Source organism: Camelus dromedarius, chromosome 10 (assembly GCF_036321535.1).
Source record: "Camelus dromedarius isolate mCamDro1 chromosome 10, mCamDro1.pat, whole genome shotgun sequence".
Taxonomy (NCBI): Eukaryota; Metazoa; Chordata; class Mammalia; order Artiodactyla; family Camelidae; genus Camelus; species Camelus dromedarius.
In genome coordinates, this window is record NC_087445.1 from 60,309,676 (window position 1) to 60,328,280 (window position 18,605).

General features: G+C 49.8%; 1 protein-coding gene across 3 annotated transcripts; it reads right to left on the reverse strand.

Annotated features, from left to right (window-relative positions):
• Positions 1-8,402: 8,402 nt before the first annotated feature.
• Positions 8,403-18,234, reverse strand: ALAD (aminolevulinate dehydratase). 3 transcript variants are annotated; one of them, XM_031450237.2, is made up of 13 exons: positions 18,094-18,191; positions 17,933-18,016; positions 12,833-13,016; positions 11,824-11,874; positions 11,292-11,388; positions 10,791-10,926; positions 10,600-10,683; positions 10,411-10,499; positions 10,144-10,199; positions 9,969-10,056; positions 9,794-9,880; positions 9,322-9,451; positions 8,403-8,556 (listed from the first exon to the last, which is right to left on the reverse strand). In XM_031450237.2, exons 3-13 carry the CDS (start codon positions 12,943-12,945, stop codon positions 8,498-8,500), a joined length of 990 nt encoding a protein of 329 aa, XP_031306097.1. In that variant the 5' UTR covers positions 12,946-13,016; positions 17,933-18,016; positions 18,094-18,191; the 3' UTR covers positions 8,403-8,497. The 3 variants fall into 3 exon arrangements, with proteins under 3 accessions (XP_031306097.1, XP_031306096.1, XP_031306099.1); XM_031450236.2 differs by lacking the exon at positions 17,933-18,016 and having other exon boundaries at positions 18,094-18,234; XM_031450239.2 differs by lacking the exons at positions 11,824-11,874; positions 17,933-18,016 and having other exon boundaries at positions 18,094-18,234.
• Positions 18,235-18,605: the final 371 nt, after the last annotated feature.

Here is an 18,605-nt window from a genome sequence, read left to right on the forward strand (position 1 = left end):
GTCCTCACGCACTCCTCTGTCCTTCCTGTCCCTTCTGTGACCCTCTGCCCCTTCGTAAGACTCCACAGCTCTCAGTTCCCAGTCCCGTATCCTTCCGTCCTCTACCTTGCGTCTCACCGTCACCTTGCACCGTTTACGCCTCTTTACGTCCCCCATGCCCTAGCCATCCCTCAACTTTGCGCCCCTTTCTGTTCTCTTTCTGCTGTGTCTCCTCCTCCACTTCCAGGCTCCTCCGCCTCCCTTGGGTGTGGACCCCAGCTGGAAGGTGCTCAGGCTGACTTGGGGAAGAGGCGATTTGGGTCCCTGTCTGACTTGCTGAGTGCTGGGTAAACTTGGATAAGGCGTTGCCCCTCTCTGGTCTGAGTCCCCAGCCCGTACCAAGAGGGAATTGCTTTCACCTGGAAACTTGTCTTAACGCAAAACGATTTGCTGAGGGTACTGCCGTTTGCAGTAACCTGCTTTTTTTTTTTTCTTTTTTTAATGAAAAAAAAAGTAGTCATACTCATCTTATGTTTAAAAATACACAGTGTACAAAGAAAAAGGCAAAAACCTAACCTCATCCATTCACTTACTGAACATCTACTTCGTGCCTGACACTGCTCTTCACTGAGGATACAGTGAAAAACAAGAAGGAATTCCTGCCTTCATGGAACATGGGAGGGGCAGAAATCAGGTAAGCATACAAGATTTCAGAAGTGATAAAAGCTATGGAGGTAGAAAACAGTGGTTTCATGCACAGTGACAGGGGACATCTTTGGATGAGCCAATTTGTTACTGAAAAATCAGCCTTCGTAACCTGGAAAGACGAATTCAAACTCAGAGACAGAGTTCTTGGGAGCAAAAGAAAAGAATAGCTTTATTGCTTTGTCAGGCAAAGGGTACCAGAGCAGGCTGAAGTCTCAAAGACTGTGAACCCATCTGGGGATTGGGGCTTTGTGATTATATAGACAAAGGGGTTGGAGCATAAAGGTGACAACAATCAACAGGGGTCTCTGGTGAAACTTCCTCCTAAATCTTAATGAGTCCGTCTGGTGTCATGGGACGTTCTGGTGGTCTAGGAGGTCATCAGCCCGTGACCTCCTTTACCTGGTCAGGCTTACCTGGTGCCACAGAGAAACTCTGGAGGTCATTCTCCTGTGGTTATTGTTCCTTGACTCTTCACCTGAAACATAGCTCCTGGCTTAAGGGACGAGTTGTTTAGGGCATGATACAGTCATTGGGGTGGGGTTGCTAAGCATGTAGGCAGTTAAGCAGCTAAAACAGTGACAGGGCCATTGTATAGCAAGAGGGAAAACAAGTTAGAGTGAATCATGCAGAGGGAACTATTAAGCAGTCGTAGCATTAAGGAAGCCATTTCGGTAGTTAGGCTTTTCACTCTTTCAGATCCCCACTGTTAGTTCATTCCTTCCATTTCTATGGAAATAGGGAGATGGGCGTCATTCTCATCTGTTGAATGGGGGCGTTGTCTGGGGCAGTTTTTGATGGAAGGAATGAACGTGATCAGACCAACTATTAGGGGGTTTTAAAAGAGTCTTAGTGGTTTTTATTCACAAAGGTGAAGTATACAGCATAGTACTAATCTAATTAGTATATAAACAAAGAAGTCCCATTATTAGTATAGAGAGCAAAAACTGAAATGTTCCAAGAAAGATAGACCGAAGGCCTTGAGGAATCCAAGAAAATAGGCCTGAAAACCAGTTGGTGACCTTGGTATTTCTTTTGCATAAGCATTGGCATCCCTGATATTCTGGATCTGAGATTTCATGTCACTTAGAAGTGAGGTTATGTTACCTGATTCATCAGATATGAATGTACAGCACGTGGTGTGAATTACAGCACAAGTTCCTCCTTGTGAGGCCAGTAGGATATCTGAGGCCATTCAATTTTATAAAACTGCCTTTCTCATTAGCTGAACTTTAAAAGAGTTTAAAAGAGACAGGCCTCGTTGGCTGTCATTTAGGGCTTTTTGGGTAAACTTAGCCAGTGCTTCTACATGTAAAGCTACGCTTTCCAACCCAATATTGGGGACAAAGAAGTTTGGCAAGTGATCATACCATTTGAAAACAGAATGGCTCCATCAGGAATTGAAGTAAGGCAGGTTGGCAGTAAGTGTTTTTGGCAGGGTAGCATATTTATGGCCTTGGGCCCAAGGGAATCCCAGTGTGTACCTTCCTATCCAGCCAGGGCCAAAGGTTGGTGCCACATGGGTTCCAGTTGGAGCCATCCAGACAAATTAGGCCTCTCAAGCCTGTTGGTAGCCAACCAATCACTGGCTTTTAAGAATATGAGGTGATCACATCATTCTAAAGGAGTCCACCCACATTGTCTAGTAGAGTTTGGCCAGTGAGAATGGGTATGGTTTTGTTGTTCCCAACCTAAGGGGGCTTTCATATTTAACCTTCCATATTCAGGAGTAAGCCAGCAGCTGCCATCCCATATGTGATTAAATCCTTCTTTTATTCTGTATGGATTTTGTGGATTTTAATTTTTTTCAGGGTTTTTTATCCCCATAATTCAATTGCCACAGTCATACAATTCTCAAGGGTGGCACTTAAGGAGAACGAGAAATTGTGAACTGACATATTCACAGTCTTTTGTTTTTTTTTTAATAGGCCACTTTAGCAGCTCAGAACTGGTCATTTCAGCAGGGAGTATATGATCACCCAAATGATTTTTATTTCCATCAAAGCCCAAGGCATATTTTTGTGCATGAATGAATTTTGTCAATATTTCTCTTTGAGAAGCCAAGTTTCTCACATGAGGGCTTTTTTTCTTGAGAGTCTCATCCAAAAGCACTAAGTAAATCCACGCTGGGCATATGAGACACACATGTCTCTTTAAAATTTCATTTACTTATTTTTTTCAGTTAACTTTTAAAAAGATATGTCATACATAGAGGAAAGTGCAAAGAAGTGTACAAGTCCTTGAAGTCTTACAAAGGGAACATACCTATGACCAAGAAAAAGAACATCTCCAGACCCTGGAGCTCCTGTCCTGTCTCTGTCACTTACCCCACAAAGGGGAGTCACTACCTTGACTTCTTACTGCATGGTTATACTTGTTCTGAACTTGCTTCCTTTGCTCAAAATTTTACTTGTAAGATTTATTTGTTGCTATGAGTAGCTGTAGGTCATTCATTCTCCTACCTGTGATATCCCATGATATGAACATACCACATTTTATTGTTGATGGACATTTGGGTTATCTCTAGTTTTTGGTTATTACAAATATTAGAAAATGTTGCTATGGACATTCCTGAACATGTCTTGGTGACGTGTGCACACATTTCTGTTGGGTAAATCCTTTGATGTGGAATCACTTAGCCCAGGTATGCCGATGTCCAGTTTCAATAGATGGGGCCCGTTTTTCTGAAGTGGTTATACCAGTCATGTCTGAGAGTTCCCCTTGCTCCACATTTGCGACAGTTGGGACTGTCTCTCTTTTTAAAATTTTAGGCATTCTGATGGATGTATGGTGGTATCTCGTAGTTTTAATTAGAATTTCTCCATTGTATTGGCCTTTTTCATATATGTATTGGCTAAGTTTTCATTTAATTTACACAAGTAACAAGACTATATCCTTGTTAGATATAATACATGAATATAAAAATGTACTTGAAGCTGAGGTCATACATAAAAGGTAATACATAAAAAGATAAAGTCCCTCTAAAAGCAATCCCTTCCCTAGTTTTGAGCACTGGGCTTGGAGTTAAGAGGCCTGAGTCCAGCGATGGTCTGCCACTGGCTTGTGTAAATTTGGACAAGTCCCCTCTGAGTCTGCCTCCTGTCTATAAAATTAGAGTGTTAACTAGATGGACCATAAGAAGCTCTTTACTTTGATATCCTGAGCACTGTTTCCGTGATTACAAGAAACTCCATGTGGTGGGGATGGCCGTTTGCCCCCATCTCTTCTCTTCATCTTCCTTAGTAACTGAACCTGAGTTTCAGTTGAGCATGCAGCTGCCCCACCTGACTGTATTTTCCAGCCTCCCTTACACAACTAGGTGTGCCCATGTGATTAAGTTCAGACAAGGGCAGAGGGATGTATGCAACGTTTGAGTTGTGCCCTTATAAAAAGGCGTCTTGCCCTCCACTTGCCCATCTCCTCTTTCTGAGGACTGAAGAAAGGGCCTGATGGTGGAACTGGACCCACCCACCACCTGTGATCACGAGGTGAAGCTGAGATATGCTGAGGATGGTAGAACAAGGCAGGAGCCCTGACCCTCATACCATGTAACTGACATCGCCTGGACAACTTAGAAACATTTCCATCTGAAGCTATCGTTATTTTGGCTTAGAGCACTGAACTTGAATCCTAATACAGGGTGACTGGGGAATGACTTCAAATTGGGTGTCAGGGCAGGTTTCTTTAAGAAAGTGACACTTAAACCAAGATCTTAACAATTGAAAAGGAGACAGCCATACAGATTTGGAGTGAAAGCATTCTAGGCAGAGAGGATGACCACTGGTGCATAATCTCTGAGATCCCACCAGCCTTCTGTGTGAGGGAGACCTCACCAATCATGGTGCCACATCTCCCATGCTGTTGTTTACAATGACCGAACCAAGAGGCTGGTCATGTGACCTGAGCAGGGCCAATCAGAAACCTCTATAGATTTAATATGTGAATAATGGTTTAGTAATTATCTGCCTTTCTCTGGAATTATATATCTTAAGGATTTATAATTGTCTAAGGGTCATGTTGCTGTCAAGTGGCAAAATCCCACCCTAGAATAAAGCCAAGGCAAACCTACATGAGAGCTGGGAAGGGACAGAGGTCTCTGTGAGAATCTTTGACCCTAAATCCAGCCACACTTGACCTTACCACAATCCAGCTGTGAAAACCAGTTATTTCCTTTTTTTGCTATTGAATTGGGTTTCTGTCACTTGTAACCAGGAGTACCCAGAACAGTGCAGACTGTGGGGTGCTGCAGGTCATGGGCCCTAATATGTGGAATTGACAGAGTCCATATGGAGCATGGAACAGGTCCAGATTCCCCCTTCCCTAGTTAGGAAATTGGTAATCCAGTGTCTGGTTAAAATGCCTGTTGTTTTTTGGGACCTGCAACCATATGCCCACTGAGGTTGTAGTTTTAGGGATTTTAGTAAAGCAAAAGGTGCGGATGATGGAATGTGTTGGCTATTTGTTGTGGCCTTTAGGAAGAAGACAAATTAGGGTCTAAGCTGGACATCTAAGAGGGAAAGAAGAAAATCAAATCTTGTTGAGAGGGGCCCTTAGTGCTCACCAGATGCTAGATCTGAGAATAATATGCCTTGCTGATTGTGAAGGCTGAGTTCTCTGCCCAAGGATAGAATTACTACTAGCAAGAGCAGGGCACCCAACAGGAGATGGGAACTGTGGAGGAACCAGATCCCCCAGGATTATCCAAACCCCTCCAGCTGCCTGCCTGGCCGTTATTGCCTTTAGAGACAAAACATAGGAGGGGCTGGAGCAGAGAGAAGGCTGGTACCTCAGGTGACAAGTCCTGACTCCAGAGAATGCCGCTCACTAGGACCATGATGCCTGAAGGCAGCTCAGCCTCTTGGTCTGCCCTATTACTGGAGCTAGTAACAGCATCATGTTACACCAGTAATTTTGTTATCATTTACCGGGAAGCGGTATGGCACAGTGAGTAAGGGTCGAGGCCTTGGAGCTGGGTTATGCGAGTTCAAGTTCCAGCTCTGCTGTTTGCGGTGATGGGGGTTTGCTATCCTGTTCTGCCACAAACTTGTTGACCAGCCTTGGGAGAGTCAATAGAAACTCTCTAGATAGAGCTTCCTCATTGCAAACCCAAGCTAAATTTAGCATTCCCCTTCCATCCTGACCCCCTTCCAAGCTTTCTTGTCTCAGTAAATAGCCTTTCAGCCACCCAGGAGCTCAAGCCAAGGTCATCCTTGACATCTAATCTACTTCCTAAATCAATTCCCTACTCCATCCCATGTCACCACTCAGTCCAGGCCACACTTCTCTTCTGTACTCTGCCCCTGGGCTGTAGAAATGCTTTTATAAAATGCAAATCAGAGTGAGTCATTCCCCTGGCTAAAGGCTTTCAAATGGCTTCCCTTTCTCTGGGAATAATGAAAAGGCTCTCCATCTTCCTTAAACATGGCTCTTGAGCCCCTGCATGGTTTGGTTCTGGTCTTTCTCCACTTGGTTCAGGCCTCCCCCACCCCTTCTCTGAGTGCCAGTCACACCCACCTTCCAGCTCACTTTAGCCATGGGGCTCCCTCCCTGGAAGGCTCTTCCCTGAACCTGTCTTAGCTTGGTTGCTCATTCTCCAGGTCTAGGTTTAAATGCCAGAACCTCAGGGAAGCCTTTTCTGATCCTTCAAACCAGGTCAGGCCCTAGTGACCTTCACAGCACCTGTTACCATATCATTGGTAACATGTCTGTCTCTTGGTTCTCTTCTGGAAGATTTATCATTGTTGTGCTCAATGCTGACTCCTTGGGACTCTGGATACACAAAGTTGTTTGCTTCCTGGACTGTTTGTATCTAAAGGGCAGTGTCTGTCTCCCATCTCCTTGTGCCTAGAACATAGCCAGGCCCTATATTTGCTTGGTGATGATGAGTGTGGGATGGTGTTGAAGAATGTTCCCTTCCACACTAACCAGAAATGAGCTTAGGGACCAGGGGTCAGGAAGCCCAGAAACTAAGGTGGCAGGAGGTTCTGGTGTGGTCCAAGTCCTGAGGCCCACCAGTGGTTCATCTCCCATTAATGCTCTGGGCCTCCAGATGACTCTTCAAGTCCCAGTTTTGGCTGGCTACCTCCCAAAGGCTGAGGAATAAGATCAGGTCTTCAGTTAGGCTGGCCACAGCCCTGGGGGAGGACTACCAGGAGTCAGAGCAGAGCTGCCTCTGACTCAAATAATTCTAAATTTTAAAACAGGTTGTACTGCTTTAAAATCCAAATTAATCTTGCTTTGGCTAGAGAGCTGGAATTCTGTCACTTTGCAGACAGGCAAGTGGATTTGCAAACTGGCCCCTCCTTAGTTTTATTAGGGGGAAACATTACACTGTGTGACCCTCAGAATAAACTGAAACCACTCAACCAGTTCAACCACAAAGGCAACCCCGTTTCCTCCCATCCCCTCCCGCATTCTCCCCCAGTGTGAAAGCATCAGCAGAATCTGCTAATTGTGTCTCCAGAATGTATCCTGAATACATTCTGCTTCCTTCTCTCCACTGCCACCACCCTGGTCCAGGCCACTGTCATTGCTCCCGAGGCTCTGCAACAGCCTCCCACCCAGGCCTTTTCTGACTTGCGCCTCCGGTGTTTTCAGAACAGCAGAATGTGGGAAATTGGAACACATACAACTCCTGGTTAAAATCCTTCAGATAGCTCTCTATCAGATGCAAGGTAAAACCCAAGCCTCCTAAAAGGTGCAGGATCTACCTTTCCAACCTCCAGGACTGTCGCCCACCTCGCCTTCCTCATCCTGCTCCCTGCAGCCCTGCCAAGCTCCTCCCACCGCAGGGTCCTGCACACTCTGTGTCATTCTTGGGGCTTCTGGCGTCTGCTTCCCTCTGCTTTCCGGAAGGGTCTTTCCTTGTCCCTCAGCCCCATGGAGGGCTTCTTAAGAAAGGCCCAACATCTGTTACTCTGTCTCAGATCCTTTCTTTCCCTCAAAGCACTATTAGACTTGTAACTGCTTTATTTGTCTGTTTTCTTGTTGTCTGTCGCCCCCCGTTCTCCTTGTGTTGATTCCATGCAGACAAGCTGAGGTCTGTCCTGCTATATCCCCAGGACCCAGCACTGTGCCTGGGCACAGAGCAGATGATCTCAAAAAATAGCTCTTCACTCAAAGCCTTTTTGGTGGTGGCATCTCCAACAGTCACAAACTCTCTCTCTGCTTCTGAATTCTGATCCTTAGGCAGCATTTCTGCCTGTTAATGAATAAGTCTTCTCTGCTCATTAATGAGTAATTTTTCTCTGGGTTTATGGCTCAGAGTAAAACAGATCTCAGGCAGCCTGGAAATCATTGGCCTATGTGGGAACTGCCTTCCAGAGGAATCAAAGCAAATCTGAACCCTAAACCCAGCATGTCAATCTAGGCCTCGGTCCCAGTGTGCCCAGCTCTGCTGCCAGAGGCTTTGAACTTCCCAGAGCTTCTTAGGGTCCAAGATCTAACTGCCCTCCTTTTCCCTTATTGCGCCAAGCTCTTCTCCCAAGCCCCACCAAGCCGATGCCTGTGACTCATGGTGGCTTTCAAGCTGAGGCCACGCCAGAGGAAGAAGCCGGGGTGGCAGAGGTGAGCCTCATGGCTGACCCAGGGGAGAGAAGGGGAGGCTTAGGAGAGCCCTTGAGGATGTGGCTGCGAGTGGGAAGATTTGGCACGCTGGCAGCAACCACCCAGGGCTTCTGGGTGCCTGCCAGCATGTAAGCAGGAAGAGGGCACGATCGCACAGTTCTAAAAGCAGCATTTACTTTGGTTTTCACTTCTCCAAGACCTGGGAATTTTAGAAGCTCTAGTTCTTGGGTCTTGCATACTTTCTCCATCACTCCTTCAGCCACTGCAGTAGCTGAGGCGTGTAGTAGGTGATGATGATGTCGGCACCTGTGTCGGGAGGGAAACAGGAAGCCGGGGAGGGGCCAGGCATCAGCTCTGGGAATACCTTCTGGGAGACGAGGGTCAGGGAGGTAAGAAGGCTACTGTGAAAGAGGCACAGCCCTGGGTGTCCCAGCCTAAGACTGAGCTCAGTTCCGGTCAATCTGAGCCCTGTACCCTGTGTGACCTGGGGGGAAGGCATTTTATACTGGGCCTCAGTTTGCCAATGTATAAAACCGCACAGTGGGGGAAACTGTAAGCTGTGTTTCCTCCCCAAGCTGTGTGCTTAACCAACAAAACCATCTCCCATTTATGAGTCATAAGCATATGCCAGTTACATGCATCATCTTATTTCATCTTTTTTTGGGGGGGTAATTAGGTACTTTAGTTTATTTATCTTTTTTAATGGAGGTACTGGGGATCAAACTCAGGACCTTCTGCATGCTAGGCAGGCACTCTACCACTGAGCTATACCCTCCCCTTCATTTCACCATCTTGACAACCATCTTATCCCTAGTTTAGAGACGAGGACACTGAGGTTGGAGCGGCTTGGCCAAGGTCTCAAAATCGAAAAGCAACAGGGGACTCCGCTTGCTTCACTGTTCCATATTCTGTTCCCCAGTTTCACATCGCTTCCTCAACCTGTCTGTTTAGATCACTGGTATTTCCAGGCAGAAGACCTTAGGCTGTCTCATGACTTTGATTCCCTATTAGGGCAAAGTGCTTGTTGGTCCCTGTGGCACATGTCAGAAAACCCCACCCCTGTCTGCTTACCTGCTCTGCGCAAGGCGGTCATGACCTCCAGCACGGCAACCTTGAGATCAAACGCCCCAGCCTGGGCTCCGTGCCAAAGCATGGCAAACTCTCCAGAAACGTGGTACACAGCAAGAGGGAGCTCAGGGTGCTGCAGAGAAGCAGTGGGGACAGACAAGTTGAAGTGGAAGGTGGATGTGCCTCAGGGAGTGTCCCTTCCTCCCTGCCCCATGTGTGACCGTCTTGAGCCCCACACCCTGAGCGTGATACTGGCAGCTTGGCCCATTCTTGAGCCATTAAAGCAGAGCTGTTCCAAGACTCCCGCAAGCCCTGGTGCACAGGGCCACAGGCAGGGACAGGGAGGGGGAAGGGAGGGTTCCCGTTCTGGGGCAGATCGCTTCCAACTCTGGGATTCTGCAGTCCCTCGATCCAAGGTCCCAGAATCTGTGGACACACTGTCATCTCCCCTCTGTGGCCTCTGCCCTGTGCTCACCTTGTTCTTTACCTCCCGCACGATGTCCAGGTAGGGGATTCCTGGCTTCACCATAAGCATGTCGGCTCCTTCCCGAACATCCCGGTCCTAAGGTATGAGGTATGGTGTGGGCAGTGCCCGGGAGGTGAGGTGAGAGGGGGACAGGCTGGGTGGGGCTAAAGCTCTGGTCACTCACCACTGCGCGGAGGGCCAGGCCTCGAGCTCCGGGCGGCAGTTGGTAGCAGCGGCGATCTCCAAAAGCTGGGCTTGACTGAGCCGCGTCCCTGGGAAGCAGAGGCACCAGGGTGGGCTCCAGCTTTGGGCTATCGGGTCAGAGATTCAATGGCAGAACCCTATCTGTCCCCACTCACCGGAAAGGTCCATAGAAACAGGAAGCAAATTTGGCACTATAGCTCATCACTGATACCTACGGGGAGACAGTAGGTGTCGAGGCTCAGCCAGCCCTTTCCAGGTGTCCCACGGTGAAGGACAGGGAGAGAAAGGACCCAGGCTGGAAATAGAGGCCTGTGTCTAGCCCCATTGGAGCTCCAGGCTTTGATTTCCCCATCTCAGGTACAGCTAGAGGTGCAAGTCTGGTCCAGGCTCTCTCACCTCCCCTTGTCTCTCCCTGCACTTACCCTGTTGCCGAATCCATGTGCCATCAGAGCCTCCTTGATGGCTTCCACACGTCCATCCATCATGTCCGACGGGGCTATCACCTGACACCCTGAACGGCAGAGGGTGGCCTTCAGAACTCTGGGACCATCCCACTCGCTCTGCCACCTCCCCGACCCAGAGATGCACATCCCTGACGGTGGTTCACTCACCTGCCTTGGCATAGGCCAGTGCCACCTCCGCCAGCCGCTGGCGGCTCTCCTCGGCTTGGAATGAGCCATTCTCACTCAGAAGCCCTGCGGGACAGATGGCTGGGTTTGGGGGAGCATCTCAGGCCTTGGCCCGTCCCCACTGCAGTGGGAGTTCAGGGGGACGGCAGGGCTGGCGGAAGGAGGGAGCTCACCGCAGTGACCGTGGGAGGTGTAGGGGCACAGGCAGACATCACAGGCCACCAGGAGGCTGGGGAAGTTCTTGCGCAACAGACGGATCGCCTCGATAGTTGGGGAGTCCTCAGAGTCGGCTGCAGAGCCCCGCTCATCCTAGTGGCGGGTGGACAAAGTGGTGTGTTGGTCACGTGAAGCTGTTGGGAGGCACGTGGCCAGCCATCAGAGCGCAGCCCCAGCCCTCCTTTTATCACCACCACCGTCCCTGGACAAGGAGGCACATTGAGGACTGTTCGCATTTTGCAGAGGGGACCTGACTTGCCCGTTCAGGGAGCCACGGCCCTCCTTAGCTTCCTGACCCTACATGGCTGGTGTTTGAAGGGCAAGGGCCATGGCCATTCACCGGTGGCCCCAGGGCCAGCACAAGGCCGGAGCGAGGGTGTGGTCAGTGTGGAAATTCAGCTAAGCCTCACCCGTCCTCCCCTTCCCTTTCCCTCTGGTCCCCTCCTCTGGTTCTTCACCTTGGGGACTCTGCTGGGGACACCAAAGATCAGGACACAGCGCAGGCCCTCCTCCACCAGGGGCTTCAGCATCTCTCCTAGCCGGTTCACACCATACCTGCGTGGAGGGGCTAAAGTGAGGCAGGTCCCAGGCAAGGGTCCCTCCCACCCCTCTGGCCTGTGCCTCTGTTAAGAGCCAAATTGCACAGGCACCAGGAGGGCTCAAGCCCCACAGTATAGACTGGAAAACTGAGGCCCCACATAGCAGAGCTATGGGATTCAGGTGTGGAAGGCCCTTTCAAGGTTCTGTTTTTGAACTCCCTTCTGAGGTTTAGCTTTCTTCTGCTATGATGCCTCTGGTGGTGGGTAGCTCATTACTGTACGAGGCTGCCTCTTCTGTTGTGAAACAACTCTGACCCTGAGAAAACCCTTCTGAACTGAAGTTGTCCTCTCCGGATCGTCTACCTCCTGGGGCTGCTTCTGCTTCCTGGCACCTCCACCTGTGAAATTGCTCCCTCCATCATAACCCTGCCCTCCCCTCCAGGTCTCCTACCTGGCCACTCCTGGGAGGCTGGCGATAGGCTGTTTATCATCAGGAACATCCCTGCAAGAGTGGGGGATGGGCTATGGATTGGTAGCTGTGGGAAGGGCCAGTGGTGAGGGGGTGACTAGGAGGGATGCTTGGGAAGCTGGGAAGGAATATGGAAGTAGAGGTGGTGGGAGGAGGATGGGATCCCGGGTCTGGTTCCCCTGCCTGGCCAAGCCCAGGGCCTGAAATAATAATAGGAACAACAAGAATAGCAGTGACAACAAGCAACTGTACTACAAGAACAGTACTCGGAGGAAGGAGTCAAGTGGTTATGAACTTGGACTCTCAAGTCAGAAGGTCCTTGCTTGCTATCTCAGCCACTTACTGACTGGGTGACCTTGGCCAAATGGAATTTTTTTTGAGTCTCAGGCCCTTCATCTGTATGCTGGGTGGATTCATTCATTCTCTTGACAACTATTTACTGAGCACTTATTGTGTGCCAGGTACTGTTCTAGGCTCTGGCGATACAACCGTGAACAAAACAGACAAAAACCCCTGCCCTTGTGGAGATGACATTCTAAGGGATAATCTCCGTATTTTTCTCATATGAATACTGTCAGGAGTGAATGAGGTAATATACGTAGGTGCTTGGCACAGTACAGTAGTAGCTGGGACACAGTTAAGTCCTCAGTTTAAGTGTCAGCTGTTGCTGTTATGAATGGTCATGACTGTCCCCTCTTACATGTACACAGCACTTTACAATCTACAGAACATCTTCTCAGCTTCTGCTCTATTGCAAAAACTCAGGATGACAGGCAAGGGTTATTTTTATTTTCCAAGTGGAAGGACTATTTCTTCCAAGGTTTGTTTTTTCCCTAAGATGGCTGTCCTTAACCCAGTAGGCTACTTCCAGTACCTTGAGCTCCCAGCTGGCAGCCCACTTTACCACCCACAACCACACAGACACCTGCCCACTCCCACAGACCCAACCCACCCCCTGCAGACCAGAGACCTGGCTCACTTGGGGACTCACGTGACAAAGATGGGGTAGATGAGGTTGGAGGCACTGAGGGTGGTGGCGGCTGTCTGCCAGGTCCGAAGCAGTGGGTGGAAGTAGCCGCTGTGCAGGACTGACTGGGGCTGCATGGTGGGCAGGGGGGCACAGGGCAGCCTGCTGGTTGGAATGGACGGTTTCTGGGGGGTCTGAGTGCTCAACTCTGTGGGAGTGATGGCAGGTGCATGAGACATGGCCCCTGGCACCAGGAGATGGTCACATACCCCCAGGCTCTTCCAGATTCCTGCCTCCCCTGCTCCCTGCCCCAGTGCTACTCCTCGTATGGTTCACTAATCCCTGCCTGTCTACACCAAGTAGACAAAGGAAAGTAGGCGTTCAGAAACTGAATTTCAGAGCGATTTGACTCTTAATAATATAAAATCTGGGTTCGTATTTTATATGGTCTCTCTTTTTTAAAACAACATGTCTCTAGTAAATTCACTGTATTTTATCAAAGAATCAGTCTGGGATGGACTGGAAATTAGTATGAGAAGCCCTGATCAAGCCACTACTTAACCTTTGTTTATTCCATGAACAATGTCATGTGCAAGGCAGAACTTTTAGAAAAGCACAGATAAGCAAAGAGAAAACTCTTCCGTAATCCTACCTCTAAAGAAAAGCACTGTTAACCCCCTGGTTCACGGACTTCTTGTCGGGCAGGACACTAAGAGGATTAAAGAGCATCTTGCCCGACAGACAGACAGACAGACCCCCTGTGGAGTAGCCACGGAAGCTGTCTTTTCCAGCCTGAGACCTTCCGCTGCTCCTCAAACACCAGCCACACTTGGCCACCTTCTGGCTGTCTTCCCACAACCTCCCCACCCCCAAACCCTCCCGGGTTCTCCCCCAGACGGCCCCTCCTTCCTCTGGCACGGCAGCAACTCTTCTTGCCCAGATCACAATCTCTCTTACATAACAGTTCTCTGTGGACCTAGCTTATCTTGTCTCAGTAGGCAGAGCTTCTGCAGGGCAAGGTCCAGAGTTAGTTCATTTTTGCCTCCCCCACAGCTGTCTGCCACCCAGTCAACAGGTAATTACATGAAGTACAAGTACAAGGTGCCCTAAACTCCAAGTAAGGGATGTAAGACTGGAGGAAGCTGGGGCATTAACATTTGTTTCTTGAGTACCTACTATGTGCCAGGCCACGCTGGGCACTCGCACATATGATTTCTCATCGAGTTGGCACTGCAGTCCTGGGAGGTTGGGCTGACCAAGTGCATCTTGAAGAGGTGGAGCCTACTATGAATGAACCACGGCTTCCAATGTGAGTCAGGAGGCAGGAGAAGCTTGTTGGAAGGAGATAAGACTTGAACTAGGTTTTGCAGGATGCGGGTGTTCAGCTTGGCAAAGGGAAAGGCGAGAGCGTTCCCTTAGGAAGGGAAGAAAGGGGCCAGGGTGGGGAAAGAGGCTGGGCTGTGGACTGTTCTGAGGACTGGAGGCAATGGAGGGTGTATGTTTGGAGGGGAGGGGCTGAGGTGGTGGAAGGAGGGCAGACTGAGGACTAGGAAGATTTCTGAGCAGGAGGCAGGGGAGTGGCCTGGTCAAAGCCTGGCTTTAGGAAGATAATTTTTGCAGCCTGAGTAGAGCAGACTAGAAGCAGAGGACAGAGGCTGTGGGTTCAGAGGGGCAGAGAAGGAGGGGCCGTCAAAAGGCGGCCAAGAGGCAGTCTCTAGGGGCCGATGCTCTAGCTTGCTTGACCCTGAGGGCAACAGAGACAGGGACAGGCAGGAAGAGGGCGGTGGGGAGCCAAGCTTGGAGAGGAGGTGGAGAGCTCCATTTCAGACACTTCCTTTTGGAGGTGCCTAATAGCCAAGTAAGGGAAAAAAAACAGAGCCACAGATCTCTCCCTTTATGAATGGAACCTCAAGTCCAGAGAGAGGCAGGGACTTATCCGAGGCTGTACACTCTCTGGGCCTGGTGTTGGGGAGGGTCCTTTAGTACATTGATGATGCCTTCCTCTCTCCCACCTCCCAGTCTCCCAGGCCACTTTGGCTCCCTCCCAGCCAGCTCAGGGGCCTATCTTGTCTGATCCTCCTCCTGGGCAGGCTTGGGGTTATCAGGAGCCACACGGGCTCCACCCTACCACCAGTCCCCTGGGCCAGCACATCATCTGACCCAGGGGCAAGCCAGGCCTCCCCAAAGATGTCCCAACCCCCATATGAGCAATCATCCAGCAGATACAAAGTCCTGAGTGCCCATTCTGTGCAACATTCTGCTTTCAGGTCTAGCCCAGCCTAGGTTAAGTCACTTGCCCAAGATCACGCAGCCAGTTAGTGACTGAGCCAGAATTTGAGTTTGTGTTAGAGTGACTGCAGGGTTTTACCTAATGTACCCAACACTATTGAAAAACACTTGATTCAGTAGGCAGCTATCTACCTATACTCTCTCTGCCTTGGGGCTGGAGAGATGGAGGATACCAGAGAAAAATATACTGAGTGAATGTTACGTGCCAGGCACTGCACTAGGTACTTTATATATATATAAAATCTCATTTAATTGCTGGGAGTTGTTCTAATTTTAGTGATAAGGAAACAGAGGCTCAGAGAGGTTAAGTGACTTGCTCAATGTCATTCTGCAGAGTCATATCATGTTTTGAAGCTAGGTTTTTATGTCTCTGACTCCTTTCCCAGAAAACAACCTTTGTAGCAGCAGGCCCCTGGCTTCTGGAATCTAAAGCTGCATTCCAGTAGCCTCAACTCAGCATCTACTTCAGAAGGCTGAGGAGCAAATAAATGCCTTCTGCTTATCGGAAGCAACAGGGCAGGGCTGCCCAGGGGCCTTGCAGTCCAATTCACACAGAGACTAGGGGCTTGGGGGTATGGGTCAAGGGAGGAGGGTGAGAGTGGTGAGAGGGGGGACTTACTAGGGCGGTCCACTTGTATCTGTTTTTTTAATTTTAGGATTCAGTGAAATTTGAGAAATGGGTAAGAGAGCTGAAAAAATTAAAAAGTTAAAAATCACCGAGCTTGTTTAATCCCTTACATTCTGATGTGGAAAGAAGGGAACAGAAAGGCAACAGGAGCTGTTTGACATCCACAATGACTCAGGTATAGAGCTAGGCTTGATCTTGGGTCTCTTGGCTTCTCCTCAAGTGCCCTGTTACCTGCACCAATGCATAGTCATTATGTTACAACATGTGCTTAATAAATATCTGTGGAATAAAACAGAGCAACAGAGGTGCTTCTCTCCTTGCAGAGTCAAATCCAGGTGGAAGTTTTGCTTTGTAAAAAGTCCCTCACAGATTGGAAGATTTTCGCATACTGGGGAGTGGTACTTCTCCCAAATCAAGGGAGCCTGGAAGCCACAGCTTAAATCCTGTTACTCCACACTGAAGACAAGGGCAAGCCATCATGGGATTCAGAACAGGTTAGTTAACTGGAAGGCTGTATCAGGCAAAGCAGAAAGAACAATGTTTCAGGGTCAAACAGTCCCAGGGCTGATCTGTGCTGTGTGTGTGACTATGGGCAAGGTTACAGAGTCTTCATTTCATAATCCATAAAATAGGAATGATACTACCAAACTCGCAAAGCTGTAGAGAAGATCAGAGATAGGAAAGAGGGACGTGCCTGGAAAAGCAGCCACACAGTAAAACTGGAGCTACTTCTACTACTGTTAGGAGTAGAAGGGAGCTGGAAGTCGATCTCCTGGTGTGCCATCACAGCTGTGTCTTCTGCACCACACCCAGAAGGAAGAACTTTCACTCAAACCAGTATGGGCCACAGAGTGTTCCAAGATATCTGAGGTGGGGCCCCTGCCTTCCAGCAGTTTATGTGATGGAGGAGATACAATCACCACACAGATGCTACAGTAGAGGGGTGGACCAGGTGATATGGGAGGGACCTGTGTCTCTGGGAGTCGAGGATGGATGACTTCATGGAAGAGGAGACACTGAGGGATAAGAAAATTTTCAGATTGACTGTGAAGGTAACATTCTCAATTTGGGAGTAACCTAAGTTGGGCCCTGAGAGCTACATTCTGGAGGGGCTGAGAAGAGCTGTAGGACCAGAACCTGCCCCTACTCCCCATGTTGTGCACCACCGGATTCCAGAGGCTGTGGTTTTGGCACAGCGGGCTAGGAGCTGCTGCCAGCTATGGCAGGCTCTGCCACCAGCAGGGGAGGCAGTCAGGAGGGCCAGCTAGGTAGAAGGTGGCCAGGGCTGAGAAATCCAAAGCCCCAGCAGCACCCAGGATAGCGACTGTCAGGTAGTTCTAAAAAGGGACCGATAGGCTGCCTGTTTATTCAACCCACATTTCCTGAATATCCACTCTGGGCCTGCCCCAGTGCTAGAAACAGGGATTAAAGAGAAGAATGAGACCCAGGCCCTGACTTGGCTTTGAAGAGCCCAGTCTCCTCTGGGATTAGACATTTGGAGCAGTAAGGAGAATTTGCCAGTTTCACAAACTCCTAGAATATTGATTAAGAGGGTTCTTAAAGTTGTCTGATTACATCATTGAAATGATAGTGAAACTGAGCTCGAGAAGGGCAGACTCTGGTCCAAGATCACATAGGGGGGTCAGTGGCAGATCTGGGGCTAGAATCCAGATATCCAGCAGTGAAGTCCTCAGTGCCCACCATTACCCCTTGATAACTTTAAGTACAGATTTCAAAGCTGCTTCTCAGCAGAGTTGGGCTCCTGAAGAGCTCTGGGTGATGTGGGTAGGGGAGGGAGGAGGTAAAAGGGCAACCTAGACCTGGCAGCAGCTGGAAGCATGATGGTTAAGCCTGTGAGTTTGGGAGTCTGTAGATGTGGGTTCAAATCCTGGTTCTGTAACTTTCCAGCTGTGTGACCTCAGTTTCCTCATCTCGTAAATAAGGACTTAAACGGACCTCAATGGGCTGTTGTAAGACTGAATGGGCCAATGCATGTAATGTACTTACAAGCCAAGCACAGAGTGGCTATTATTGTTTGCACCTCCCTCCCCCATCCTGCGAGGCACCTCGGGCTCTGCACTGATGGAGACTGCCCCCGCGATCTCCAAGGAAATGGACCCCAGAGAGGAGACTGGGAGCCCAGACCCGGGCCTCCCAGGGCTACAGCCATGCAGAGATCCCGACCCCGCCGCAGTAGGACAATCTACCTCTAAGACCCCAATTAGGGGTCCCACAGTGACTCCGTCCCCGGGTGCACCGCGAGCACTTCTGCCGTACAGCACAACCTGGATCTGGAGACACAAGGCTCTTGGTGCCACAGTCCTCGCCTCCCAGTCCGCCATCTCGCCGAGTCCGGCCCCCTACTCACCTATCTCCCTAAGGAATCCGAGCCGCCGCTCCCGCCACCGCAGTCGCGCGCTTTAGTCTCCCCGGGGCCCACGTGGGGGCGGGGCGGCTTCCCCGGAAGCAGCCACCCCCTCACAGCCCGCCCCAGACCTCCTGCAGGCCACGCCCCCTGCGGGCACATTGCCTGAGGGCAGGTCAGCTCCGGCCGTGGCCCCGCCCACGCACGTAGGCAGGCCTGGCCAATCGAGTGTGCCGAAAGGGACCGCCCCTCCCTTCGCCGGGGTCCGCGCATGTGCCGGGGAAGGCCCCAGGGAGCCCACTTGGGGGCGCAAGAGCAGTTCAGGAGGGGTGCTGCGTGAGAGCCGGCTGGGAAGGCGGTAACATCTCTAAGGTTTTCTTCACAGCCCTTCTCTTCCCAGCCTATCACATACTTGGCGCTGGTTGTTTGTGGAAAGAACAATTACATGTCAAGGACATTAAAATAACACCATGATGTCCAACACAATAGCTAAGTCCGTTTTTGCCATCTGAACA